At 48.5% G+C, this 26,935-nt stretch overlaps 1 protein-coding gene across 28 annotated transcripts in view; it reads left to right on the plus strand.

Moving 5' to 3' along the window:
* LOC125408772 (myomegalin-like) overlaps positions 1-26,935 on the plus strand; it is a 211,805-nt gene that overhangs the window by 177,714 nt on the left and 7,156 nt on the right. For 8 of the 28 annotated variants that reach the window (XR_015735366.1, XM_087897727.1, XM_087897716.1 and 5 more), the window contains 16 exons: positions 1,581-1,825; positions 3,785-4,217; positions 5,048-5,240; positions 6,341-6,457; positions 7,610-8,138; positions 9,539-9,774; positions 11,063-11,114; positions 12,103-12,326; positions 12,922-13,074; positions 15,053-15,238; positions 17,795-18,046; positions 19,046-19,177; positions 19,756-19,875; positions 21,754-21,942; positions 22,491-22,619; positions 26,096-26,329. Coding sequence is in view for 27 of the 28 variants with exons in the window: in XM_087897727.1 (XP_087753853.1) it covers positions 1,581-1,825; positions 3,785-4,217; positions 5,048-5,240; positions 6,341-6,457; positions 7,610-8,138; positions 9,539-9,774; positions 11,063-11,114; positions 12,103-12,326; positions 12,922-13,074; positions 15,053-15,238; positions 17,795-18,046; positions 19,046-19,177; positions 19,756-19,875; positions 21,754-21,942; positions 22,491-22,619; positions 26,096-26,329 (3,424 nt within the window). In the remaining variant the exon portion in view is untranslated. Of the gene's footprint in view, positions 1-1,580; positions 1,826-3,784; positions 4,218-5,047; positions 5,241-6,340; positions 6,458-7,609; positions 8,139-9,538; positions 9,775-11,062; positions 11,115-12,102; positions 12,327-12,921; positions 13,075-15,052; positions 15,239-17,794; positions 18,047-19,045; positions 19,178-19,755; positions 19,876-21,753; positions 21,944-22,490; positions 22,620-26,095; positions 26,330-26,935 lie in introns of all 28 variants that reach the window. The other 20 variants (XM_048447367.3, XM_048447528.3, XM_048447436.3 and 17 more) reach the window with 10 other exon arrangements.

The following is a 26,935-nucleotide window of genomic DNA, read 5'->3' on the forward strand; positions in this document are numbered from 1 at the left end:
AGGACAGCCTGGAACACTAGCAAGACTGAGGCCAATATGAGCTGTAAGGCAAGACCCTGCCAAAAACCAAGGAGGGAGGAAGGTGGAAGAAATTCTTGTATTAAAATACAAGACTCACACTGTGTAAGTTATCACACAAATTCCGAGTTGTAGTAATGCCCTTTTAAAGGTGTAGAAATAGCTAGAGATAAGCCTTGCATATATGATAAGAAAGTCTAAATACTCCTAACATCCCACTTGGAAAAACACCTTAAAATCTGTTATCAATGAGGCATTTAGGAACGACGTCAAGAGAATCCCAAGAAGAAAGATACTGTGAAATATCCTTTGTTTTTCTCTCATGTGCTTAGATTTATAGAGACTTTAGTTGACAGCATTGACGTAAGAAAGGTAATCAAAATGAAAACGCAGTGTCTGGTAAGGTGGATTAACCTCAAATCCTGAGCTTGTAGGGTAGTTCTCCTCTTGTCAGTAGAACTGCCTTGCTCTGCCGTACCTGTAGCTCCATGATTTTAGTTCTGGCAATGGTTATAGGCATTCTGAATTTTCATCTCCTCTGGGTTCTAAGTTGCAGGCTGTTGTACGAATTCTAATGGGTCTTAATAACAACCCAGTGTCAGATATTAGGGGGCGAGGGCTGAAAGATTGGAGAAGCAGAGCAGTCGGCCACTGGATCTTCCTTCTACTAAATCCTTGGAACCAAGGAGGGCATGATCTATGAATCTTCAGACTGAAGGCTCTGAGCTCCTGTCTCCTCCCGCCTTATTCCCCTCTCTCCCAGACGTATCCCTTTCTGTGTCCACCTCCCTAGGGTGGGATTAACAGCATCCCAATACTGGGATTGAAGGTGTGAGCACCACAGCCTGGCTTGGTTTCTCTTTTATACCAAATCAGTCTCATGTAGCTCAGGGTGGCTTTGAACTCAGAGATCCACCTGTCTCTGTCTCCCGAGTGCTGGGATTAAAGGTGTGAGCCACCACTGTTTGAGCTCTATGGCTACCTAGTGGCTAGCTCAACAAGCTGATCTCCAGGTAAGCTTTACTTGTAGAATCACAAACAAAATGTCACCCCAACAGGCATGGGTTTAGCCATTGAGCCCTGGCATCCTGAGCCACGATCTTCACAGTCGAGGCTCCGGCGCTCTAGGGTCAGTGAAGCATCCTGACCTGGAAGCAGACTTTTAGGGGACTCCATGACCCGATGAAGAGAAGCACCACAATGTTGGCGTCCACTAGATCAGATTAAATTTCATTTGTCTGTATTCAGTGTTTCTCGTCCTCTCTGGATTCTTTTGTTCCATGTGTGCACGTATGTGTGTCTCACCCTCTCTGGATTCTCCTGTTCCATGTGTGCACATGTGTGTGTCTTGCCCTCTCTGGATTCTCTTGTTCCTCTGATGGCAAGCCCTCCCCACCCGCTGCATGTGTCCTCACTTCCCAAACCCATCCCAGGGCCCTTAGGACTGACTTGAAGAGGGGATCATTCAGTTTTGCCTTCTGTTTCCATCAGGAGCTGTCCTTGCCTGTGTTCCTGGGTCCCCTTCAGTGGCCTGACTTCATTACACCGCGTTTCTCTTTCAGCTCATCAAGGCATCTTTGGAGAAAAACCTGACCATGGACACCCAGGACGTATGTCTTCAGCCCCCGTCCCCAGCAGCCCCGTCCCCAGCAGGAGGGGACGGCAACAGGTGTCTTCAGGAAGAAACACTCCACCTGAGGGCTGAAGTCCGCCAGCACTTGGAGGAAAAGAGAAAGGCCGAGGCGGAACTGAAGGAGCTGAAGGCTCAGATGGAAGAAGCCGGGTTCTCCTCCGTGTCTCACATCAGGTGTGTCCCAACTTGCTCGCAGATGATGAGCCACCTCAGCCAAGGACCCACCTTGCTCCATCCAAGGCATCAGGGCTGCCCCAGGGTGATCCACAGCATAAACTCCATGCCTTAATGCTTTCATATCGTCTTTAGAGAAGAGTTAATGGTGTTAGACAGTGGTGGCCACTGCTATTAAGTCGGTATCGGCTCAGTATTACTGCCCAGGTGCATATGTGTGGACGGAATCTCACTCAGTCGTGTGGGTACAGCCTCCGGGGTCAAGTCCCATAGTCACCGACCCAGGAAGCTTCACTGCTGCACAGAGACCTGGGAGGGGCTTGTTGGGGGGGTGATTTACACAGCCTCGTCTAGCTCCATTCAACCCCGCTCCGAAGCATAAACAGTTGAATCATGGAATTGCAGCTTTAATAATCTTTGCCGTCACACGAAAATCATAAAAATGACAAGTACTGGTCCATTGACTACTTCAACTCTAAGGGGATTTTTGAAAGGAAAAGAAAAATGAAAAACACTTGATACTGTAGAGTTTAAGTGATATGCCCTGCCTCAAATGACAAGATGGACATCCATAGAGGAAGACACCAGGAGTTAGCTTCCAGCCTCCACATGCGTACACACACACACACACACACACACACACCCGTGCAAGCACACACAATTATTATTAAATCTTGTTATCATTCTAGGTATCAGTTCTTTATGTTGAATTGTCAAGGAGATTCTTTCCATACATTTTGCCTCAGTTAAAATATAAGTTTACTTAGGCATTTATGTGTGTGAATTTAGTTGTGATGTCATGGAATAGAGCATCTCTTCCTATATACCCCACGTATAGATAACCTTGTAGGTTATTTTCATTTTTCCATATAGCTATTAACTTGAAAATCTGAGTTGTTTAACTCTCTACTCAATCTTAAACACTGGTGTGAAAATAGAATATCCCTAACACTCAGCCCCATGTAACTCTCATTACTTTATAGTGTAAAATCTCAGGCTTGACCTTAAACAGAAAGATAGAAAACTAAGTATTCTTCTCTATACACCTTCCTTTTGCTCCTTCCTACATGCTAATTTTGGGAACAGACCTATACCCTTTTCTCCTTTGGAAATCTCTGATCTCGATGTCCCAAAGGATTTTCTCCCCTGAACGCACACCTAACAACTTCTGCTTGGAACTCCAAAACTTTACGATTCTGAGAAACCTAGTCTGGTTGCACAGTCAAGTACTGATTCTGTAGGATGTGAATTTGTGTGTGTGTGTGTGTGTGTGTGTGTGTGTGTGTGTCTTCTAACTCAATGTTCTCAGTTTAGCCCATTTTATTACTTCAACAAATGGGGATGTTTTATGTGACCATCCTGTGTGGCGGTCCCAGAAATACAGGATGACTAGGGTAAACACAGCAGCCCTGGAAAATTATGTCCTATTGTATGGACCAGAAATATGGCAAATAATTAAATAACTACATTCTTATTACAGTTCTGATTAGTATTATTTATTTTTGGCACTCCTGAGCCCCATTTATCACTCAGTGATTTAAAGCCAGTAATAAGTAATATAATGATGAAGCCCACAATAGCAGGTTTGTCATATGCGGTATCTATTTATGTTAGAGTCAAAACTTAATATTGTAAGTGTTTTGTGTATCCCAGAGGTAACGAATACTAAGGCATTTGAAACTATGTGGCTAAGTAAAGAAAATAGACTGGGGAGTCTACTTTATGATCCTTACTAATGCTGCCATCAGATGGCAATGGAATCATGCATTATGAGGCCATTCTGCCACACTTCCCTGCTGGGTCTTCTCATGCTATGCATGAGGCTTGTTACAGGTCTCTGAGATTCCCGTGTGCTCTTGAACAGCTCCGAGTCTCTCGCGGACTGCGATGTGGGTGAAAAGGTCTTTGAAGAACGGTAAACCTGGCCAAACCTAGCCGCTCACTGTACGTTCTTCACAGGAACACCGTGCTGAGCCTCTGCCTCGAGAATGCAGAGCTGAAGGAGCAGATGGGAGAGGCCATGTCTGATGGATGGGAGGTTGAGGAAGACAAGGAGAAGGGCGAGGTGATGGCAGAGACGGCGGCCGCCAAAGGGGGTCTGGGTGAGGGCAGCCTTCAGGCCGAGTTCAGGAAAGTCCAGGGGAAACTGAAGAGCGCCTACAACATCATCAACCTCCTCAAAGAACAGCTGGTCCTGAGTGGCTCGGAAGGGCACGGCAACGCGACGCCAGAGCTCCTTGTGCGCCTGGCCAAGGAGGTCGACAGAATGAACATGAGCCTGCCTTCCCCTGGGAAGCATCAACACCAAGAGCCGGCGAATGTGACCACCAGGCCTGGCCCCAGACCCCAGAGCCTCAATCTAGAGGCAGCCATCTCTGTGGATGCCCTCCAAGTAAGTGAGGGCAGGGGCGAGGTGAGCAACTCAAAGAAGGGTTGCCAGAGGCTTCAGTTTTTACGTTACGTTGTCCTGCTTTGTGGGACAAGAAGTACTGAGGGCAGATGCCTTGATGCTCCAAGCAGGATGCTGTAATCAGAGGCATCCATTCAGCACTTGAAAGGTTTCCACACCATTGAACGGGTGTTTCTGAGCATTTAATTCCAAGCTACACACTGTGCTGGCAGTGGGCTGTGAACTGTTGTCTTTCCTCTGGGTGCTTGGCATGTGGGGGAGAGTGTTCAGACACAGTGGCGTTTCATTGGTTGGAACTGCCATTCTATTGGGATGCTCTGGTCTTAATGGAGCCCAGAAAAACAGTGTGCAATGCCATCTTCTTAGAACTGCTGCTCCCTCAGAGGCTCCAAAGTGTCTGTCATGGCCTCCTGAGAGGTCCCTGACACCCTGCTGAGGGAAGGAGCTTTGCCTTAGATTCAGTGAAATGGAGGATCCAGAGGCTTCTGAGAAGGGCCTCTGGGACAGGAATGCACAGAGGGTGGAGAGAAGATTTTCACCTCTTCCTTTTAAGCGATTGAGTAAATGTTTACTACAGGCCACTCTAGAGACTTGTCTGGCAGTGTGCTACAGTGCCACAGAGAGAAAGATAAATATAGCATTCTCCCGGCTCTCCAGAAGCTGCTGGAAAGCAGAGCACTGCCAAATGGCCTGAGAACTGTTGTGGCAAACACGTAATTCACGCAGCCCAAGCGTTCCAACAGAGTGGTGTCTGTCACCACCTGGAGGGTAAGCTCAGAGTGTCCTGATCCTTGTGCTGGTCCCTCTCACAGCTGGAGAACAAGCCCCGGGCCCAAGACTCTGGCCACCAGGCAGAATTTAGCCTCCCGGGGTCCACCAAGCACCTGCGTTCGCAGTTGGCCCAGTGCAGACAAAGATATCAAGACCTGCAGGAGAAGCTGCTCATCTCAGAGGCCACCGTATTTGCCCAGGCAAACCAGCTGGAGAAGTACAGGACCATCCTCAGTGAGTGTCTCCAGCTCGTGGTCGTCAAAGTGTCCTCTCCCCATGACGTCACCTGTTTCTCAACTGTTATCTTTCTGCCCCACCCTGTAAACGCTTCAGCCGCGACTGTAGTCTCAGAACTGTGTACGCGCATTTTACTCCGATCTGTCGATGGATGTAAAACAAAGGAAGGAAAGGTTTCAGAGTTACAGTGGAGGGGCTGGAGGGGACTCTGTGCTTAAGAGCACTGCTGCTCTCGCAGAAGACCCCAGTTTGGTTCCAAGAACACACAAGGTGTCTCCCCAACCTCCGAGACACCCTCTACAGCTCAGTGCATCCAGCACTCTCTTCTGGTCTCCGAGGGTACCAGGCATGCACACGGTGCACATAGGTACACACAAGCAAAGCATTCATTACATGTAAAATGAAAATGAACACATCTTTAAAGCTAGGGTGAAAATAAAGGACAGAAGCAGACTGATATCTGGGTCGCTGATTTCCAGGACCATCAATAAGCTGGCTTGGCTCTCTACATGTTGGGTTTTCTTTATTCTCCATTCTTCAAAAATTCCATCATTGCTGTTGCTCTAGAATCAGCACTACCTAAGGGAGATTGCAACATTGGTAGGGATGCTCTTCATTCATATAGATATTGGGCACATGAACTTAGAAAGTTGAATTTTGGTTCATTTGATAAAGAGGAACCACAGGTAAGTAAAGAGCTACCTTATTGGACAGGGCAGGGCAGGGCTAGAAGTCTCGAGGCTCTTAATCACTTCAGCTCCATTGACGCTACAATTTTGTAGATATAGGGCCTAATGATGTCGCTGGAGCTTCTGACATGGTACATGCAATTCCTGACTTGCCATGTCTAGTCTCAACCAGGCCTCAGTTTTCAGAAGAGAGCCTCTCCATAGCAACCATGGGCTTACCCTGGTAGTCATGGGGCCTGCTACCTATGGCAAGCTTTGTCTTCTCCCATCGGGGTCCAAGAAAGCCTTTTCCCCCAGCCTGGCTCTGACTTCTTGGCCTTAAAAGCCAAGGTATGTGCCACTAAGGTTGAGGGAGCATGTGGGACATCCAGATATTCTGGGACACCCACTGAGTCTTCCCAAACACAGGTGACTCCCTGGTGAAACAGGACAGCAAGCAAATCCAGGTGGACCTTCAAGACCTGGGCTATGAGACTTGTGGCCGGAGCGAGAACGAAGCTGAACGTGACGAGACCACCAGCCCCGGTAAGCTCACGGTGTGTGGGGACCCACCCTCTCTCTCTGGAGTCATGTGCTGCATTCGGATGCCTTAAGCCACTCCCACCCACAATGAGTAGTGGGGTAGGAGAACTGGGACTGAAGGAGACCCAGGACCAGAGATGGACAGGAACTATTATGGAAAAATACCTTGGCCTTTTATTTATTTTCCCCCCGAGAGAAGGTTTCTCTGTAGCTTTGGAGCCTGTCCTGGAACTAGCTCTTGTAGACCAGGCTGGCCTTGAACTCACAGAGCTCCACCTGCCTCTGCAAGTGCTGGGATTAAAGGTGTGTGGTGACTGCCCAGCTACCTAGGCCTCTTTATGAGGGAAGAGATCTGTGAGTGTTATGTATACCTAAACTGTAAGTTTAGAATAAAACTTTTTATTTCGTATTCACAAAGGACTGCTGGGTGCCACAGGATTCCTACAGATCTGAAGCTGAGGCAGTATAGTGGGGCTGTTAGGAATGGTGATCCGAATTCCAGACTGCTTGGTGTAAACCCTTTTTTTTCTCTGTGCCTCAGTTTCCTTATCTGCTAAACCAGAAATAAAACAACTCTCCAACTCACTGGCTACTCATAGCAATAAAATGAATAAATTCTAGTACAATTGAAAATAGTTCAGGCCAACATTTTACTGGTAAACTGGTGACGCTGGCTGCCACGCTGGCTGCCACCGCCCTGGTACAGCTGGGATAATACACTGGTTTGTTTGAGGGTCTTGTTCTCCTTGGCCCTGCTTTTCATGCGGTTACGACCCAATAGTTTTTAAGTTTTTTTTCTTTATCTTATTTTATATACCAACCACAGTTTCCCCTCCCTCCTCTCCTCCTGTTTCCTCTCCCACCTCCCTTTTTACCTCCCCCCCCCACCATCCTGTTCTCCTCCATCTCCATTCAGATGGGGTAAAGTCTCCCTTGGGAATCAACAAAATGCAGCATATCAACTTGAGGCCAAGGTCCTCCTCCCTGCATCAAGGCTGGGCGAGACAGCCCACCATAGGGAGTAGGTGCCAAAGGCCCATCAGGGACAGGTCCTGGTCCCACTTAGTGGTTCCACAAAAGATCAAGCTACACAACTGTCACCCAGATGCAGAGGGCTCCAGGTTTTCTTCAGGAAGATGTCTCTGTCTCTTTCAGAGTGTGAGGAGCACAACAGTCTGAGGCCCATGGTGCTCATGGAGGGGCTGTGCTCTGATCAGGGGTACCTGGACTCTGTCCTGGTCGACCCGCCTGCGAAGAAGCCTTTGGAGAACAAACCGGGGAGGCAGGAAGAGTTCCAGGCACATGGAAATTCAGACGACAGCTCTGTCCTGAGGAAAGACATCAGAGATCTGAAAGCCCAGCTCCAGAATGCCAACAAGGTCATCCAGAACCTCAGGAGCCGGGTCCGGTCCCTCTCTGCTACAAGTGACTACTCATCCAGTCTGGAGAGACCCCGGAAGCTGAGAACTGTCGCAACCCTCGAGGGGTCTTCACCTCACAGTGTCACCGATGAGGATGAAGGGTGGCTGTCTGATGGCACTGGGGCTTTTTACCCTCCAGGGCTCCAGGCCAAAAAGGATCTGGAGAGTCTCGTCCAGAGAGTATCCCAGCTGGAGGCCCAGCTCCCCAAAACTGGACTAGATGGGAAGCTGGCGGAGGAGCTGAGGTCTGCCTCGTGGCCTGGGTAAGTGGGGAGCTGTTTGGGGACCCCCACTCGATTGATGTCTAAGTCTGTGCTTGGAGCAGCAACCCTGGCCCTTGTAAGAAAGAATGCAGCCAGGGAATGAGAAGGACACTTAGCTAAATGGTGGTTGAGCTGAGGGAAGACACAGGGACAAGCAGCAACACATCGGTGGCGGCGGCAGATCTCTGGGACGTCCTGCCACAGATGTTAAAAACATTGACAGTTAAAGCGGTCCAGGTAAAACTCATCCAGACACCTGACTAGAAACCCCAGCTCTGCAACCCGCGGGCTGGGCAAACTCTTCAGCCTCCCCCATCTATTTGCTTACCTGTGAAGGGAAGGTAAGAGAGAGACCCCATCTCAAGGACCGTTACTGGACTTAACTGAACTATCACGTGTGCTTCTCGTATCTGGCAGAGATTAAGCTCTCAGTGCTATTTTTTAACGATCGCGATTGCCAATACTTTATGCTGAAAATAGTGCGTGAACATACATCCCAGCCCCTGTCCTGATTCTACTGCTACGTAGCAAGCCAGTCGAAGACACAGTGACTCAACTACCCTCGTGGTCCTCTAAGCTGACCCAGTTTTGTTGGTTCTCCCATGTGGCCACTGCCAGGTGGAAGCTGTAGCCAGGATGATCTGAAAGGACCTTTGGAGGTGGGCCTGGATGTTTTTATCTATGCCTAGGCTCCTGGCTTCTCCTTGAGGACGTCTCCTTTAACTTTGGTTTCTCACGGAGTGATAGTCTTTGGCAGTATTGCTTCCATGGGGACCAGCAATAGAGCTCGCCAGGTAGCTAAAGAACCACTCCTCAACTGGGCGCTGTGATGCCCCCATTGTGGTATGGAGGTTAGCATGGTCACAGAGTCTTCTAGACTCAGTCATGCAGAGGATAAACCTTTCTCGCTGATGGAGGCCTGGCGGGACTGTTCTGCAGGAGAGCACATAACATGGGAGACGCTAACTACTGTGTTTACAAAAGGCCATCGACCACAGATGAGCGCATAGAAGAAATTCGTGCATCGGACAGGATTTGATATACGAGATAGAGAAGAAAGTCCTCTATAGCGTAGGCTTAGGATTCAAAACTTCTAAATATTTATAAAGTATCTACTGTGTGTCCGCACTATATTGGAGCTGTGTGAGGTGTAAAATGTGGGGTTTTCTTTACTCTCACAGAATTGATGACTTAGTTTTGAATATGACTACCATTCTAGAAGAGTTGAAATCTATGGTTTCCTAAATGTTTTGGTGCCATAGCTTCTCAGCATGGATCGTATGATTCCCGAGGCAGGGAGGTGCTTAGGTGTAGTCTCACAGAGGACTCTCGCAGGAAGCCCCATAACTCAGCACTCGCTCTTTCCTCATTCTTCCTCTCCCTTCTCTTTCCTGCATTAGAAAATACGATTCGTTGATCCAGGATCAGGCCCGAGAACTGTCATATCTGCGTCAAAAAATCCGAGAAGGACGGGGTATTTGTTATCTTCTGACCCAACACGCGAAAGATACAGTAAAATCCTTTGAGGACCTCCTCAGGAGCAATGACATTGACTACTACCTGGGCCAGAGCTTCAGGGAACAGCTTGCCCAAGGCGGGCAGCTGACGGAGAGACTCACCAGCAAACTCAGCACCAGTAAGTTGGCCACTGGCACAGTCCTAGGCTCGGGTGGCTACCAATCCCCCACAGCAGCACATTCTGTCCCAGTACCCAGGGTTCCTTCCTGTCTTGAGGGTCATTTCTGAATCAGGACTCCCACGGGCAGCACCAGGCATGGCCATTACAGCTCCTATAGTAACCAAACTCAAGAGGTCAACGTGTAAAATTATGAATTTGGGTCCCCCTACAGGAAAAGGGACTTGTCATCTCAGATACAAAAGAAGGTTGTTATGTGAGAGTTGGTGGTCACACGGCTGTGTGTGTAGAAGCCAGGCTGCCACCAAATGTGGAGGCTGGAATATTACAGAGAAGAGATGGGGAAGGGGCTGGTGACCAGTGAGATGAAATATATTTCAGTCTTTAGCCCCAGTTTGGACATATGAAGGCATGGCTGTGAGTGCCAGGTCAGGGGTATCCTCCCTGGTGAGCTTCAGTGAGCTGCCTGCTTGCCTCTCTAAAGATCATCATAGGTGTGCGCCCACGAGTGGAGTCAGGAGATAACTAGGGTGTTAATAATGGCGAGCATAGAAACAGGAGGCCGCTGGTTACTGGGGTACAGGAGGGGGCCCAGAAGGAGGTGTGAGGATAAGTGTGAGCCGCAGAGGACTTTATGATCAAAGGATCTCATGTGCGTCTGTGGCAGTCTTACCATGACATCCTTTGTTTCATACAGTTAATCTATAATGATAAAAAGGACATGGTCCACGGCTGGGGAAGTAGCTCGGTCTGTAAGTGCTTGCCTTGCAAGCAAGAAGACCTGAGTTCAACCCCCAGAATCTACATATGCAAACCTGCACATGGTAACGCACACTTGTAATCATAGCCCTGAGGAGCCAGAGACAGACGGGTCTCCTGGGCTTGCTGGCCAGACAGCCTGGCTGAGCTGGGGAGTCCAAGTTTAGTGAGAGACTGTCTCAGAAAACATGGAAGAAAATGGTGCTCGCGCGCGTGTGCATGCGTGCGCGCGCACACACACACACAATTTGAGCACTCAAAAATAATCTTCCTGTAGAAAAAGACAAGATCTCCTGAGTAAATTGAAAGCTTGGGACCATAGGAGAAGGCTGAAGAGGAGTGGAGAGGCAGGGAGGGGGGCAGAGAAAAATGTAGAGCTCAATAAAATCAATTTTAAAAAAAAAGAAAAAAATAATCTTCCTAATTTATGTGTGGCATAATTATTATTTTATGCCCTAGTGGAACCTGTATTTTCTCTGTGCATCTGCAACTTGTTTAACTTCTGTCACTTTCTAAATTTGATTTTCAGAGGATCATAAGAGTGAGAAAGAAGCAGCTGGGCTTGAGCCGCTGGCCCTCAGGTAATTCAGAAGACAGTCTGGTAAAGGAACCCGGACAGGGTGGTCCTGAGCTCACAGACCAGGATGGGAAACTGGATGAGATTAGTTCATTTGTTCATTGAACACTTAATGTTTTTTTCCAAATTTTTTCTTTTCTTTTGATCTAATTTCCTTGCCACAGTAATGTTTCGGGCGTGGTAAGCTAGAAGCAGTCTGACTCATGGACGAGCCATGTGTGTCTCAAGAGTCTTTCCCCTTGCCTGTGCCTCCCGCCCCATGAACTTCCTGCTAGGCTGGCCTGCCCTGCGCTTCATTGACAACTAACTCAGTAGTCACTTTATTTCCTCGGAGAAAGAATTCTGTGACAGTATGTAGAGAAAGGGGCGAGATGGTGTCGGCCCCAGGAAGGCAACAGTGTTGCCTTAGGGCAAACACTCAGATGCTACTGCTCAGGAAGACACTGACTCGGGGTCATTTGTGGCCACTGGTTTGAACTCTCTGCCTCCTGTTTACACCCAGATCACGTCAGTGCTTCTCAGAATATCTGTGCTGAAGGCCATGGTGTCTGGGGTTCTTTTTGGTTTCGTTTCTCATCTCTCACAGACACACGGAGGGCCTACACTCGAGCCAACGAGATGATGCCACCTATCCAACTTTGAGATATCGAGACAACGTTCGCTCCACATTTTCAGAGACTTCCTTTTAAATTTTATACTTGTCGGAGATGCTAACAGTCCTCAGACTGCCGCTCTTTTAGGGACCACCCATTAAGCAGTCACGCCTTAGAGGTCTGGCTGTGCCTCTGCTGATGTCGGCACGTGGCCTGGGCACTGTGTGGCTACTGTTGTCAATCCATTTCCACCACACGTACCCAGCCAGAGATGTGTTGTTTTCCCATTCTATACAGAATGATGCCCATGGCTGGCGTGGGTCTCCCATGGGCTCTAGTGAAGACTAGCTGGTCCGGGTGACCTTGGTTTCACCTGTGGCCTGCTCCTCTCTCTGCCAGGCTCAGCAGGGAGCTCCAGGAGAAGGAGAAAGTGATTGAAGTCCTACAGGCCAAGCTGGACACCCGGTCTCTCTCACCTCGCAGCAGCCACACCCTCTCCGACTCCCAGCGCTCTGCCAGCAGCACCTCCTTCCTGTCTGACGAGATAGAATCCTGCTCTGACATGGATGTAGCCAGCGAGTACACACACTATGAAGAAAAGAAGCCTTCACCTGGTCACTCAGGTACCCTCCACTCTTGGAGTGGCACCTTCTGTGTCTAGACCGAGAGGAGACCTCGGGATCCAGGCCTTATAGTCCACTTTGTGTGTCAGGCTGAATGCAACATGGCTCTGGGACCAAGTGCCAAGCACAGGCTCCCATGGGGTAGATCCTTGCTCTGTCACTGGCTCTGTAAGTAATTCTGCCACTCTGAGTTCTGCCATCATGTACATGATGACGTATAATCCCGAGTGAGAAGCTGGTGGCCCGCCTTTACTGCTCACTGAATCTATCCGAGGGGCCTCCTTCCTTAAGGTAAACCCGCCTCATGTCCTTTTAGTTTCTGCATACTGGCCCCCGAGTATCTGTGGGCTTTCTCGGATGCTGCCACACATGCAACAGGGTTTCCAGGTTCTCAACTCTCTCTGTCGCCCCAAAGGTGCTTCCCTTACTGAAGGAGCTACCTAAAAGTGAGAAAATGCACAAGGCAAATGGCCCTTGTCCTTAGGGCATTTCACAACGGCCAACCTCTGGCCCTGGTACTCCCGGATGATATAAGGCCTGGGTTCCGGTTCTCCGTAGAACACCAAACATTTTCTTTCATTCATGGGTTTTGTAGAGTCCATCCATCATTCGAGTCATTCTGCTGTGTTGTCTTCCAAACCATCAGCAACCAGTGCATCTCAGGGGCTCAAGGTCGAGTCCAGCAACAGCCCCATCAGCTTGCCAACTCCCCAGAATCCCCCCAAGGAGGCCAGCCAGGCCCATCCAGGTATGCAAGGGCCAGTGGGGGCAGTAGATCCAGCTCTCCCAGCAGCCTGCTTGGTTTTTCTCCAGGGATAAGGGTGGAAACTGGTAGAAGCCTAAATCCATTCCATTCTAGACAAATCAGGAGGCTAGTCTCATTCACCATCTGTGTGTGATTTTTAAAAATTAGAAACCAAGAAATCTGCAGTAAGTTTTGATCTATGAACTGGTTTTGACTAGTAGTCAACTAACCCTTTTTTAATAAGTATCTTCATTTCTCTAACTCATCCTGGAGAAAACAGGCACACATTTTTATAGGATTACAGTAGCCAAAGAACAGAAGGAAACTCACATCTATTAATCCCATTCATGCTGCCTACTGATCTGGTACAATGCCTTTTCGCGTAGGTGATTCAGCTAACACCATAGCTAAGTGCTGTTTCTTTTGTATTGCCGTCGGTGGATTTATGATGGGTTGGGAGTCCAGGGTATGGACATGGCGCATGTCCTGGAGACAGTGCAAGGGGAGCACTAGCTTTCATGTCTCAGCATAGCTGGAAGTAGTTTCATTGATCACTCACAGTTCTGCTTCAGAGATGGCAGAGAAAGGTCAGTCCCCACTTCCTGTCTTTCTCTATGGCTGGCTACCTTCATGCAGTGTGTGATGAGATCTGATTCCCCAAGAGCACAGTCCTATTTTATGCCACCTTCACCCCTTCCAATCCTTCTCCTACCTGAGCCTGGACTCTGTGGTTCTGCGTCTGAGTGACCAGCAGCTGAGAGATCACGGAGGATGGGCTACTCACCCAGAGTATCGATAATCTACCTAATGCTTTCAGCTCAAAGAGAGTCTAAGGTCAGGGCGTTTAACATCGCAGTGCCTTCCTAAAAGATGCCTGGACTAGGACTCTAGGCAGTTTGTGTGTCTGCAGTATCACTCTGAAACAGTGTCAGCGCCGTGGGACCAATGATGTATTGTAGATGTAGTCATGTCTTCCATGTAAGATGTCCTCCTTAGGATAGTATTGATTTCTGCCCTTCTCCCCACTGGAAAAAAGAAACAGATCAAAATACTAGACTTTCATAGTGTTTCTCAAGATTTGGCTACACATGGACTACATGGATCACTGGGGGAAAGGAATTTTTAATTAAAATTCTGTGTCCTACTCAAAGAGTTTATCATTCTACTACTATGCACTAAGACAATCTGTGTATGGAGGTGGTGGTGCACACCTCCAACCTAGCCCTTGGGACTGGTATGTACTGCATCGTAAGATCCTGTCAAAGGAGGGGGAGGAAAGAAAATGCAAGAAAGGAGGTGGACCCTTTTAAGAAGGGGCGAGGAAAAGGAAGGAAGAAAAACAAGACAGTGCCCTTCTGGGAAAATACGATCAAAGTGTATCCTATACATGTATAGAAATGTCTCAGTGAAGCCCATCTTATTAGATTCTAAGCAAATGAAAATATTAAATACTATTCTCAGACAGGTTTGCAAGCCACCATCTCAACCATGCCACCTTGGCTGTTTCTCATCTTGTGGATGAACACATTGCTTTGGATTTCTGAAGCTTGTTCCCACACCAAGAGTCCCACACTGTACCTACTAGTAATACCTGGTCTAGCCTGCCACCCTCAGGATTATCCTAACAAAGTCAAAAAGGAGTTCCGGATGAGTGGATGGTCTTTTCTCGAGAGAGGGGCTGGTACCCACTATGACCAGCATCCCAGGGCCTTTGAGGAAGTAAGCATAGTCATCCTGACTTGCCTCTGGAGTCAGCTGCCTCCATGTTAAGCAGAGGCTATAAATGCACGTGAGCCTGACAAAGACACCTGCCAGGCTGCTTCTCAGGAATAACACTGGCCTTGCTGACTTAGCCTGTACCACATTAAGTGACGGCCACATGACAGACCCCCATCTGATCAGGAAACGATCTGTCTCTCCTGTTTCTTCTCTTACTTCTTCTCTAATAATGTCTCCTTTCTCCCTAACTCTTTATTTCTAGGCTTTCATTTTAACTCCACACCCAAGCCGGCTAGCCTTTCCCAGACACCAATGCGCTCAGCTCCACCCAGCTTCCTGCCTTTCAGGCCCTCTGGCCCTCCCCTTCTCGGTTGCTGTGAGGCACCCGTGGTGTCCTTGGCCGAGGCTCAACAGGAGCTGCAGATGCTGCAAAAGCAACTGGGAGAAAGTGAGCACCGCTGCCTTGGTGTGCTGATGCGTGGCGGCCCACACAGTGTTGCTCTGCATGGCTTTGGCTGGATGGGGGTGAAGGGAAAACTAGGCACACGTCCCAGATTGGCAGGTGGAGGGGAAGCTTGCTCGCTTCTTGTCTGAAACGCGGCTACTTTTGTCTCTGGGGTGTGTCCCATCAGCTACAGGAGGGATTCAGACACTCTGGACCTGGTGCTCACAGACTTAGGCACAACACAGTCTGGCAGCGTGCACCCCTGGAAGTCTGGGAAATGCTTAACAGCAGGCGGGATAAAGCAGTTATGCTTTGCCTGTGCAGGGTGGCCATGTGCATGGACGGCTTTGTGGGGTCATTACATATCTTGCTGCAGACTGCTCTAAATGGCGTTGAATCTCCTGATATCATCAGCTTGGGATACAAAGGATGATGTCAAGATTCAGAAGCAGAGCCCCCTTTCTTATGGTTCAAGTTCATTCTAGCCCCCCACCCCCAAACAGGAAACAGGACTCGTAGATGGATAGAGCCGTAACCACCGGCCGTGACAAACAGCTGTTGTGAATTCTGTCCTCTGAGCCCAGAGGTGGTTTAAATGCATGTGACTGCAGAACTCACAGAAGGGGTCTGCTGTGTATGCACTGGATGCCTCGTTGTAAGAGTTTATGCATGGAATCACTTTAGGTGTAGGAAAACAGAAGGACTTTGTAGTACTGATTTTTAGAGTCACCTAGGAAGGGTTTGAGAACTTCTCTGAAGTCACTTGCTATGCCTGCAAGAGAACTTGAGTGAGTCAGAGATTAACAGATTCTCCACACCTAGGGGATTGACTGACCACAGAACAGAGCCAAGAGTTTCTGTCTGTAAAGCCCCTAAGGGCATTTGGATCAGGACCCCCACCCCCCACCCCCGCTTCTTTTTAATCAACCCTGAAAATGGATAATTTATCTAGTGTGCTGAGTCTGTGGGCTCTGAAATCTAAGGGAATAAACCTTTGAGTATCAGCTTTCTCTGAGCAGATATCAGTACAGGCCTCCCCTAACATGGCTATGGGCCTGCCGGAGCCTCACAAGAGCCCAGTGCAGTGCGCTGAGCTAGAGCAGGCAGCTAACACTCCAGGAGACTGCCCCGTGGAAGGCATGGACTGGGAGCCTGTGCTCTGCTCCTGATCCCCTCAGACCTTTGTACTAGGGTGCAGTTGCCCAGCTGCCTGAGCTGTGGGTTGAACCCAGTGGAAACACTCTGGTGATTTTCCACACCTATTCTCTTTAGAGACCCGCAAATGGGCTAGGACTTAGGACCTCAAACGGTTCCATCAACAGTTCTGACACCAGCAAACATGCCCCATGTCAAAACGGCGTGGTATTCTTTGGCTTCCATTTCCTTCCCTCTATCCCTTTCCTTTGTCTTTTCATGGTTGTCAACAGATCTTCATGAAAGGATAGAACAGGAGAATCCTGTGCATAAAATGGTGTGGGTGTGTATGTGTCTACATTTCCTTGGGCGATTCTAGCATGTGCCCAATCCGAGAAGCAGTTATAACTGAGGATAAAAGCTGGTCAGTGGCCCCAGTGCTAATCCTTTCTCGGTGTCTGAGTGACTTGAAAGAAATGATGAACTCGTTTCTTCATCCATGTTTGCTTGGAGGGAGTTGCCTGTCTATTTGGCCCCGTGTTGATAATCATTGGAAGAAATCAACCCACCACACAGTCTAAACTTTGGTCCTGTGCTCCTCCTTGCACCTACTCCCTAATCTAGGCTTTAAAAACAGAAGCGGGAATATAAGCTCTGCGTAGGGACCCTCCTTTCAGACACTCCCTAGAGTGGTCAGACACAGGCTGCACGGGGCATCACTGAATGCCTGCCACTGCTTACGGGGCTCAAGGAGACACCTGTGGTCTCACAGGGTCTCTGAAAGTATCACCCTAGGAAAGAAGAGGTCCCAGCATCCTCCTTGGAACATGCTTGATGATTCTTTAAGGTTGGATGACTGGCGGGGGGGGGGGGGATTCAACTCACAACTTTCCTTACAGGGTTTTCCCAACCCAAGCAAAGAGTTCCTTAATCTGGAAACATCTAATGGGATTTTATGCCCATCTCCCTGAGGGAGGCATGCAAAGACTGACTAACGTTTAGCTTTGGGATGAGGAAGGCAGGCAAACACACACTCCCGTTTCTGGGTGCGACCAGTCAGAGAGCCCATCACATTCTTTACCCCTAACTTTGGAATGACTCCTACTCCCAGAACTTTCGTGAATTCTATCATGAGGATCTGTCAGTAGGACTCAGAAATGGAGCCCTGAACTTTTCTTTTGCATGCCCAAGTGATTTCAGATCCCTCATTATCCTTTGTCTCTCGGTGTCTCATTCTAGGAAACGCAGATGTGGGAAAGTCAGGCTTAAGGTTTTGAGTTTTCACCGAACTGATACCCTGCGATGAACTGGGTCACCGACATCCCCCATGTCCACTGCTAGTCTCTCTTCTCCATGTTCTTAATGTCCTCATGGTTCTTGGCTTCTGACATTGTTCATTTCTCCCCTGTGTTTCTTTCTGTCCAGGTGTTAGCATGGCTCCTCCTGCCTCCACAGCGACACTGCTGAGCAACCATCCAGAAGCTAGCTCTTCCCGCTACCTCAACCCCACTCAGCCCCACTCTCCTACAAGGGGCATCATAGAACTGGGAAGAATCCCAGAGCCTAGCTACCTGGGTGGCAGCGGCCAGTGGGACATGATGAGGCCTCAGAAAGGAAACATCTCTGGGGATCTGTCCTCCGGCTCCTCGCTGTCCCAGCTTAACTCCAAACCCACAGGTAACACACAGACCTGGGACCTGTTTTCTTCAGAAGGGAAATGTATAAACAGGATACAACTTCTCCATCCCTCAAATATGTCCTGTGCACAAAACCCATCACACCGAGTGGAGGGGTGTAGCTCAGGAGGCAAATAGCGTGATGGAGCTCAGTTCCCACAGTAGGAAACTGAATTCCTAAGAGACAGCCCAAAGTGAAAGGGTCCGCTTGTAACTGGAGAGTACTTCCTCTGGGTCCTTCTGGGTCATAGAGCCATGCAGGGGACTTCTTATTCCTGTCTTAGTAAAAGTGATGCAGGGAAGCCTCAAGCATCGGTCCCTAGATTGACAGGTAGGTTGAGGATATGTGGTTTTTACTTTAGGGCTTTTCTTTGGGTGGGAAAGAATGGATTTTGCTGAAAACTGTCAAATAATATATCAGTAAGAATAATGGGACTGAAAAGACAGTAAGACCTTCTCTGTCACCCCCCAAGCCACACCCAAGAGGTGGGCACACCTTGCCTGGTCAGTTAGGGTTGTCAGCTATTTTGTTATTTTTTTAATTTCTTTTTTATATGCATTGGTCTTTTGCCATGGGTGTCGGGGCCCCTGGAACTGAAGTTAAGACAGTTGTGGGCGGGAGGGGAGCAGAGAAAAATGAAAAGCTTCATAAAAATCAATTTTAAAAATTTTTTTTAAAAAAGACAGTTGTGGGCTGCCATGTGGGTGCTGGGGATGGAACCCAGGTCCTCTGGAAGAAGAGTCAGTGCCCTTAACTGCCCCAACTGTCAGTTACTTTCTAAGTGATACATAGCTCCCTTTTTACTGTGGATGGTGGTCTTATCAAGGGGCCGTCCTGTGCTTGAAGAGTTCCCTTCTTGTTCAGCAAAGCTGCCTGGGTGGAAAAACATGGTGAGCGTAAGGAAGGTGACATTAGGGCCAGGCTGAGCATGCACTGGCAGAGCTCACCTACCCTAGCAGTCAGCGTTCTAGTTTCTGCCTTGCCCTGGGATGGCTGCAGGGGCCGACCTGTTGGAAGAGCATCTTGGTGAGATCCGGAACCTGCGCCAGCGCCTGGAGGAGTCCATATGTGTCAATGACCGGCTGCGGGAGCAGCTGCAGCACAGGCTCAGCTCCATGGCCCGGGAAAGCGGTAGGCGAGGCCCAGCCTCTGTCCTGACTGAGGCGACAGTCCCTAGGCAGACTCCACAGCTTTCTAAGCCCTCCAATGCTCTTTCCTTCACTCGGTTGTCACAGGGTTATCAGATGTGTCTGAGTTCAGAGACTGGCTTTCTCGGGCCTCTTGTCCTTAATCTCTATGTTCCTGGCTGGTTCTCTGTGTCCTTGTGACTGGTAAGCAGTAAGCCAGGCTGATGAAGAGCCATTCCCACCCACTTCACTGAGGAGGCCACTAGTCCCACCTCTGCCCCCACCCCTGCCAATGTTGTCATTTGGAGGTCACCCTTTCTGTATGCAATCGGCCCTTTCACACAGCAACCTCAGTCAGTGAGGGAGAAGAAGCTTCCTAGACAATTGTAATGCCTGCACATGCTAGGTGCACACAAGAATGCATGCTCTGAGAACCAACACATACCCTTCCGCATCAGCCATTGTGTTCAAGTTGATCCCAGGCCTTGAGGGTCGCAGATTTCTGCTGGGTCAGGACAGCGGATCTTTGGGGGAATGGAAAAGCATCTGTTACATGGGACATACGTGTGTTTTCTGGGACAGGTTCTACCTCTCACTTCTACAGTCAGGGCCCGGAGTCCATGCCTCAACTCTACAATGAGAACAGAGCCCTAAGGGAAGAAAACCAAAGCCTGCAGGCTCAGCTCAGTCACGCTTCCAGAGGTGGGTTGTGCAAAATCACAAGCTTCAGTTCCTCCCAGGTCTGTGTCTACCCTGGCCAGGACGATCACCCACTGGAAAAGCAAAGAGAAGGCTGATGTAACAGCTACCCAGATTTATCAGTCCAAGATTTATATTACGAATCTGTCTACAAGGAGCTATTTCCTAAGACAGTGGTTCTCAATGTGTGGGTCATGACCTTTTCGGGGTGGGGGTAGGGTTAAACAACCCATTCACGAGGATCATTTAAGACCATCAGAAAACACAGATTTACATTATGGTTCATAACAGTAGCAAAATTACAGCTATAAAGTAGCAACGAAAATAATTTTATGGTTGGAATCACTACAACATGAGGAACTGTATGAAAGGGTCGCAGCATCAGGAAGTTGAGAACCACTGCCCTAAGAGATCCCAATCCTGGCCCTTAGGCTGCTAGATTCTGGGACTGAATGGCTCTAGGAAGCCCGTGTCTTTTGAAAGCGCGCCACATCCATCCAGTTAGCTGTCTACCCAGCTGTCTTGTCGGTTTGGAATCTGCCCCCTGCCACCTGCTCACAGATACTGGGATCCATAACAACAGATAGCATACATGCCTGTATTCCCTCGTACGCCTCCAGACCAGTACAGCTGTGGGCAGCTGTTTGGGTCCTGTTCTCCATTCCTCGGCCTTCTCACCACCTCCCTCACGTAGGGATGCTCTCCGGTGCTTCTCCTGTCGCTCCATGTCCTCTATAGCTTTCCCAGCCCTACTTAATCATCATCTGTAAGTGGGCATCATTTCCCATGTGCCTGGGAGGCAAATTACTTTAGTATTCATTGACCTGATTAAATCAATATCTGACTAGTAACACATTATTTTTATTTACAAATATCTTTTTGAACGGCTATTAAAAGGCTAAGAACGATATATGAAAGAATTAAGTCCAGAATGAAGGAATCCTTGTGGAGGGAAAAGGCAAGAAGAAGCTATTTCTCCAGTACAAGGAGATTTGAGAGGAAAGGCCCAGAACAGAACTAAGGTTGATGGGTGAGAGCAGGCCGAGAGATTAACCTTCCAGTGCATGCTGGGAGAGGAGCACAGCCTCGCTGGTGAGACACAGTAAGAGACCCAAATGAATACACTTGTTGCCGTGGACGGGCCTCGGATGAAGAGTCCCTGTAGACCTCTTTAAGAGTGTCACATGTCCAGGAAATACCAAATGTCCCAATTTTCAAGATGATGACAAAAATATATTCTGAAAACCATAAACAAGAAATCAGTGCTGAATAAGAAAGAAAGAAAGACAGACAGACAGACAGACAGACAGACAGACAGAAAGAAAGAAAGAAAGAAAGAAGTGGGACTGGAGAGATGGCTCAGCGGTAAAGAGCACTGCCTGCTCTTCCAAAGGTCCTAAGTTCAATTCCCAGCAACCACATGGTGGCTCACAACCATCTGTAATGAGGTCTGGCGCCCTCTTCAGGCATGTATGTATACAGAATATTGCATACATAATAAATAAATAAATAAATAAATAAATAAATAAATAAATATTTTAAAAAAGAAAAAAAAAGAAAGAAATCAGTGCTGGTCTTTAATAAGACCGAAGGTAGAGAGCTGAGCAGCTGCTATGGGCGCCTAGAAAACACTGACCTTTAGGAACACACTGCCTTCCCTCAGAGCAAGGGCAGGTGTGCTTATACAGAGGGTTAGACACCACAAAGAAAGAGACCCCTACCCCGCAGGATGTGGGGTCCACTAAGCCAGACTGCCACCCACCAGGACTTTTCTTCTCCCGGCCTCACATGTATTCAGGGTTTGCCTTTGGCCTCACATGTATTCGGGGTTTGCCTTTCTGCTGAGCCATGACGTAACCACCCCTGCGTCCTACTCATTAGGACACTCCCAGGAAGTGGACCGCCTGCAGGAGGCTCTGCTCGCCTCTCAAGCCCAGCTTCAAGAGCTGGAGAAGGAGCTGGAGCAGCAGAAGGCTGAGCGGCAGCAGCTGCTGGAAGACTTGCAGGAGAAGCAGGAAGAGATCTTGCACTTCCGGGAAGAGAGGCTGTCCCTCCAGGAAAAGGACTCCAGGTAGGCGGGGCCTGGATAAGGAAGGCCCACTTTCAGTGCAGAACTGAAAACAGTGGTTTCTCCCTTTGGAAAACCGACTTCCCTCGCTCTTCCTGCCACACTGGTCACTTGGAGCCAAAGGAAGACTCCACTTTGAGCAAAAAGAATAACTTTTGGTATTCCAAGGTAGAGAGGTTAAGTCCTGTTACAAAGGTTTCAGTCTGTTGGAGACCGGCAGGAGACCATTCCCATGCTTCCTGTTAGATACAGGACTTCGCTTTCTCCAAAAGCTCTAAGATGCTATGCCAGTAGGAGCCCCGTGTCTGCCTGTCAGCATGGAGAACACTGTAGAACCAGTCAGGGACCTGCGAGGTGATTTCATTGCTGCCAGCAAAGGGAGCTGATGCTCGACCTTCAAGCTAATTTACTTTACCTGCCCCAGACTCTGCTGAGTAAAAGTGCTGGCCAGCCCACCCCACCCAGAGTTGGCACCGGGCTAAGATGCCTCAGGCACAGGCTGGCTTACCGCTCACACCCTACAGGCTCCATGAACTCTTGCCTCTCCTCGGCAGGCTGCAGCACAAGCTGGCTTTCCTGCAGCAGCAGTGCGAGGAGAAGCAGCAGCTCTCGGCCTCCCTGCAGTCAGAGCTCCAGATCTACGAGTCACTCTACGGAAGCCCTAAGACGGGCATGAAAGGTACGGGGACCCTCTGCCCCTTCTCTGCCAAGCCCAAGGGTGGGGGGCTGTTCACTTGAGTGAGCCAAGCCTGGGTGCCCTTAAGGACAGACCCCAAGGATCACACTTCACCCACTTAAGTAGTCAAAGACAATCTAATAAAGGTAAGATCATAACATGCTTTTGTTTTAATAAAGTAATGTCCTCGTGCTGTCACTGAAAAGATTTTAAATGTGGTAAAAAACAAACATGGCAGCCTGGGCAATGGGCATCTACCCTCCCCCCTTCCCACAAGGAGAAACTGACTCAAAACCAAAGGAAAAACAGTACCTAATGAAACATTACTAATAGGGCTTACATTTCAAGTCTAGGTTTAAATATTAGGTACTTACTGAGCAGTTTTTTCATCTGCTGAAATAAAAATCTAGTATTTAAGAATCCAAGTATGTTTCCCTACTCAGACGGAGAAAGGTCTGAGTTACATTGTGTTAATGAGTTATAACAGGTTATAATAGGGCCCACATAATACAAAATGGCCAAACGGAGAAAGATATAATGAGTTATGTTAATGAATTAGAGCAGGTAATCACAGGGCTGACATCAGGTAATATGATCAACAAAGACAAACACTTAAATCCCCAGCTTAAAGAAAAGCATCATGATAAAGCATGGAACGGGGAGGCCTGGCCCTGAGGCTGCTCGTGGTTTTGAAGGCAGGCAAATTGGTAGAATCTTTTTTATACAAGGACAGTGTAGGGCAAAGGCTGTTGAGAGCCCCACTCACCCTGAAACTGTGATGGTGTGGATAAAATGTCCATGTGGTAAGGCCACATCTTATATGCAGCTAGTTTGTGGGGGACTTGGCACCATGGGGCGCACAAGGAAGGCAGGGGCTCCCTTAGGGAAGGAGTGAGAAGGCACAGAGTCAATGGCACAGACTCCAGGAGTCAGGCAAGTGGCAAAGTAGACTCGTTTATTCAGCATTAGGGAGAGCCTTCTATACCCTCCTCCCAGCACCCAGGCTGAGTTCCATCCTTTGATATTGTGTGCTGGTCAATCATTGGCTAGGTCATGATCAGGAGAGGAACTGTTGCTAGGCCCTCAGGCACTCTCCAGGTTGGCTCATCCCTTGGCCTTGTAGGCCTTATCTTCCAATAAGGAATCTGGTTCACAGTGGTCCGACTTTATCCAAAGGATCTCCCTCCCTCCCTCCCTCCCTCCCTCCCTCCCTCCCTCCCTCCCTTCTTCCTTTTTCCCTTCTTTCCAGACTGGCCTCAAACTCACAAAAATCTGCCTGCCTCTGCCTCTTGAGTGCTGGGATTAAAAGCATACACCATCAGCAGCCCAAAACTGAATTTCTTAAAGCTGGATCTAGCGTCTTAATTTGCGGAAGAGAAAATGAATCAGAACTTTGGAGTATAGGGAATTCACCAGGCTGTAAATGAACGGCAGAAGCCCAGAGCTGGGGTGGAGTGGGTCATTCTGCCTGTGGGAGCCCCTTGGTACTAGAGGAGTGTGAAATCGGGGTGGAAAGGGAAGCCTCTGGCAGACAGAACACGTAAAGATCAAGACCAGGGTTTACTTTCAAGGAAGATAGCGCCGTGTTGAAAACAGAGTTTTAGGATGCAGTTTGGAAACAATGACATCTTAAAACTTGCGGGCAAATGGATGGGTCTAGAAAACATCATATTGAGTGAGGTAACCCAGACCCAGAAAGACAAATATCATATGTACTCACTCATAATTGACTTTTAGACATAAAGCAAAGAAAAACCAGCATACAAATCACAATCCTAGAGAACCTAGACAACAATGAAGACCCTAAGAGAGACTTACATGGATCTAAACTACATAGGATGTAGAAAAAAGACAAGATCTCCTGAGTAAATTGGGAGCATGGGGACCATGGGGGAAGGTAGAAGGGGAGGGGAGAGGAAGGGAGGGGAGTGGAGAAAAATATATAGTTCAATAAAAGCAATAAAAAAAATGAAAGTTTTAAAAAAAGATGCAGTTTGGTGGGACATACTAGAGTTAGGAGACCTTTGTCTGGGGAGCCTCGTGGATGAATGTAGACTTTTCTCGGTGAAGAGATAAGGTTTAGTTGAGGAGATGAAGTACCCAAGTGCTATGGTAGGGAGAAACTCACAAGGCCTCAGCCCTGAACAGAGAGCCACAGGCAGCTAAGAAATGCCGAAAGAGCGAGAAAGTCTTCCCCAGGGAAGAGCCCGCCAACTGCTTATCCAACATCAAACGGCCAGCTCTGAAAACATGGACGGATAAGGACAAGTAACTTTATGGGAGCCAAGCAGAGCATGCGTGTGTATGACAACTCTCAGGCCGTGAACTGGAGGGGGTGGGTCACACGAGAGGGTTTGGAAGGAAGGAAGAAAGGGAAGGAGAGAAATGATGTGACTGTAGTATAATCTCAAATTTTAAAAATTATCATAAAAAAGATACAGTGCTATTGAGAAGTAAAGGGCAGCGAGCAAAGGTTTTTCTAAAAGCAAGCAAAAGTTAGCGAGAATTTGGAACCAGGGGAAGAGAAAGTGTAATGGAACCTTTATCTACAGAGCAATTTCATCCTGATCCCCCAAGCATACAGCATACGGTGCGCGTGCATCCTCTTGGTGCACAGGTGTTCTTGAGCTCATTTCAATTCCGCTAATCTCCATAATTCCTGATTTTGAACGTCAGAATCCAGCAAGGTAGCTATATTATAGGTTCTTCCACGTATCCATTTGATGACAAACATACCCAACGTGACAGGAGGCTAGTCAGTCTCTCTCTGCTTGGCTGTTCACTTAGCTCCTGGCAGAGATAACCGTGTGCTGGGCTCAGAGCTGTGAGCTAGCTGCAGCAGGGCAGGTCGCAGAAGGTGTCAAATCCAAAACTAATTCTGTCTTGCAAAATAGAAGTGGCTCTCAGGTTTTCCGGGAAGAAATGTCTAACTCTGAGCTGTTTATTAGCTCTCTTTATCCTTGCATGTGGAAGTACGTGGGGAAAGTTACCTTCCATGTGGAAAAGCGGGGATGAGAAACATGAAGAAGCTGGACATTCACCTAGGAATTCTGGGCTCGGGTCTAAGGTTCTTGCCTTCCCTTCTCCTGTTGCCAAGAGGCCTATGTGTTCCTGCTTTTCCTCTCTGAATATGGCATTCACCAAATCTCCCTCTCCCTCCCCCTTCAGTCTTCTCCAGTTCAGTGCTGACCTGCTTTGGAGTCTGCACCAGACACAGTACGCTGATTCTCTCCTGCCAGTTCAAATACCCATAGGCATGCTTGACGAATGTGACCCTCGGGGGAATTCCAGGCTCATTACAGGCCACCCTGCTCTGCTCCTGGTGCCCTATGAGGATGGTTGTGTCTCACAGACACGTGGCCAAGCCCCTAAGACTCCAGTGGGACCCTTGGCAGGAAGGAACGTCACAGAGAAGCCTTCTGACTATTACGTGGAAATCCATGGTCAGTAATGCCTGGTACCCCTCTCTCTTCTTGCAGCTTTCAGCCTAGATTCCTGTTGCCAAGTCCCCGGTGAGTTGAGCTACCTAGTGGCAGAGATCCGGGCCCTGCGAGCCCAGTTGGAGCAGATCATCCAAGTGAACAACGGTCTACGACTGCAGCTGGAACAGCAGCTGCATCGTGGTGCTGGCAAAGCCACTCTCGGCCCCTCCTCTGTCGGCCAGAGCGTCTCAGCCGACGTGGAGCCTGCACACACACAGCCACTCTTTCAAGGTACGAAAGAAGAGGGGAGCAGAGGCTCCCGCGCGGGGAGATGTCTGTGGCACAAGGGACAGTCCTGCTGAACCGCTCTGCCCGCTCAGGCAGAGTGGACATGTTTTTACACGGTCTCATGAGTGACAACCCGGGATTCAGGATCAGGCCTGCCTCCACATTCCAAGTTTGCTACTTTGAGGTTATCCACTTGGGGCAAAGTATCTAAACTCTCAAATGTTTAGCCCTTAATTTACTCCACTTGAAAATGGGACTGATAAGAAATGGCATGTATGGTTATCTGTAGCATTAAGTAATTGACAAGGATCTGGAACCAAAGGAATTGACTCCTCATATTTATTTTTTAAAAAGATTTATTTATTTATTATCAATACAGTATTCTTAGTATTCTGCATGTATGCCTGCCAGCTAGAAGAGGGCACCAGACCCCATTATAGATGGTTGTGAGCCACCATGTGGTTGCTGGAAATTGAACTCAGGACCTTTAGAAGAGCAAGCAGTGCTCTTAACAGCTGAGCCATCTCTCCAGCCCTCCTCATATGTATGTAGTGCTTTAGAGTTTACCAGGTATCTTCAAATATACAATTTTACTGAAATAGGACTTTT

The sequence above is a fragment of the Myodes glareolus genome, chromosome 17 (genome assembly GCF_982192425.1).
Source record: "Myodes glareolus chromosome 17, mMyoGla1.1, whole genome shotgun sequence".
In the NCBI taxonomy this organism is placed as follows: Eukaryota; Metazoa; Chordata; class Mammalia; order Rodentia; family Cricetidae; genus Myodes; species Myodes glareolus.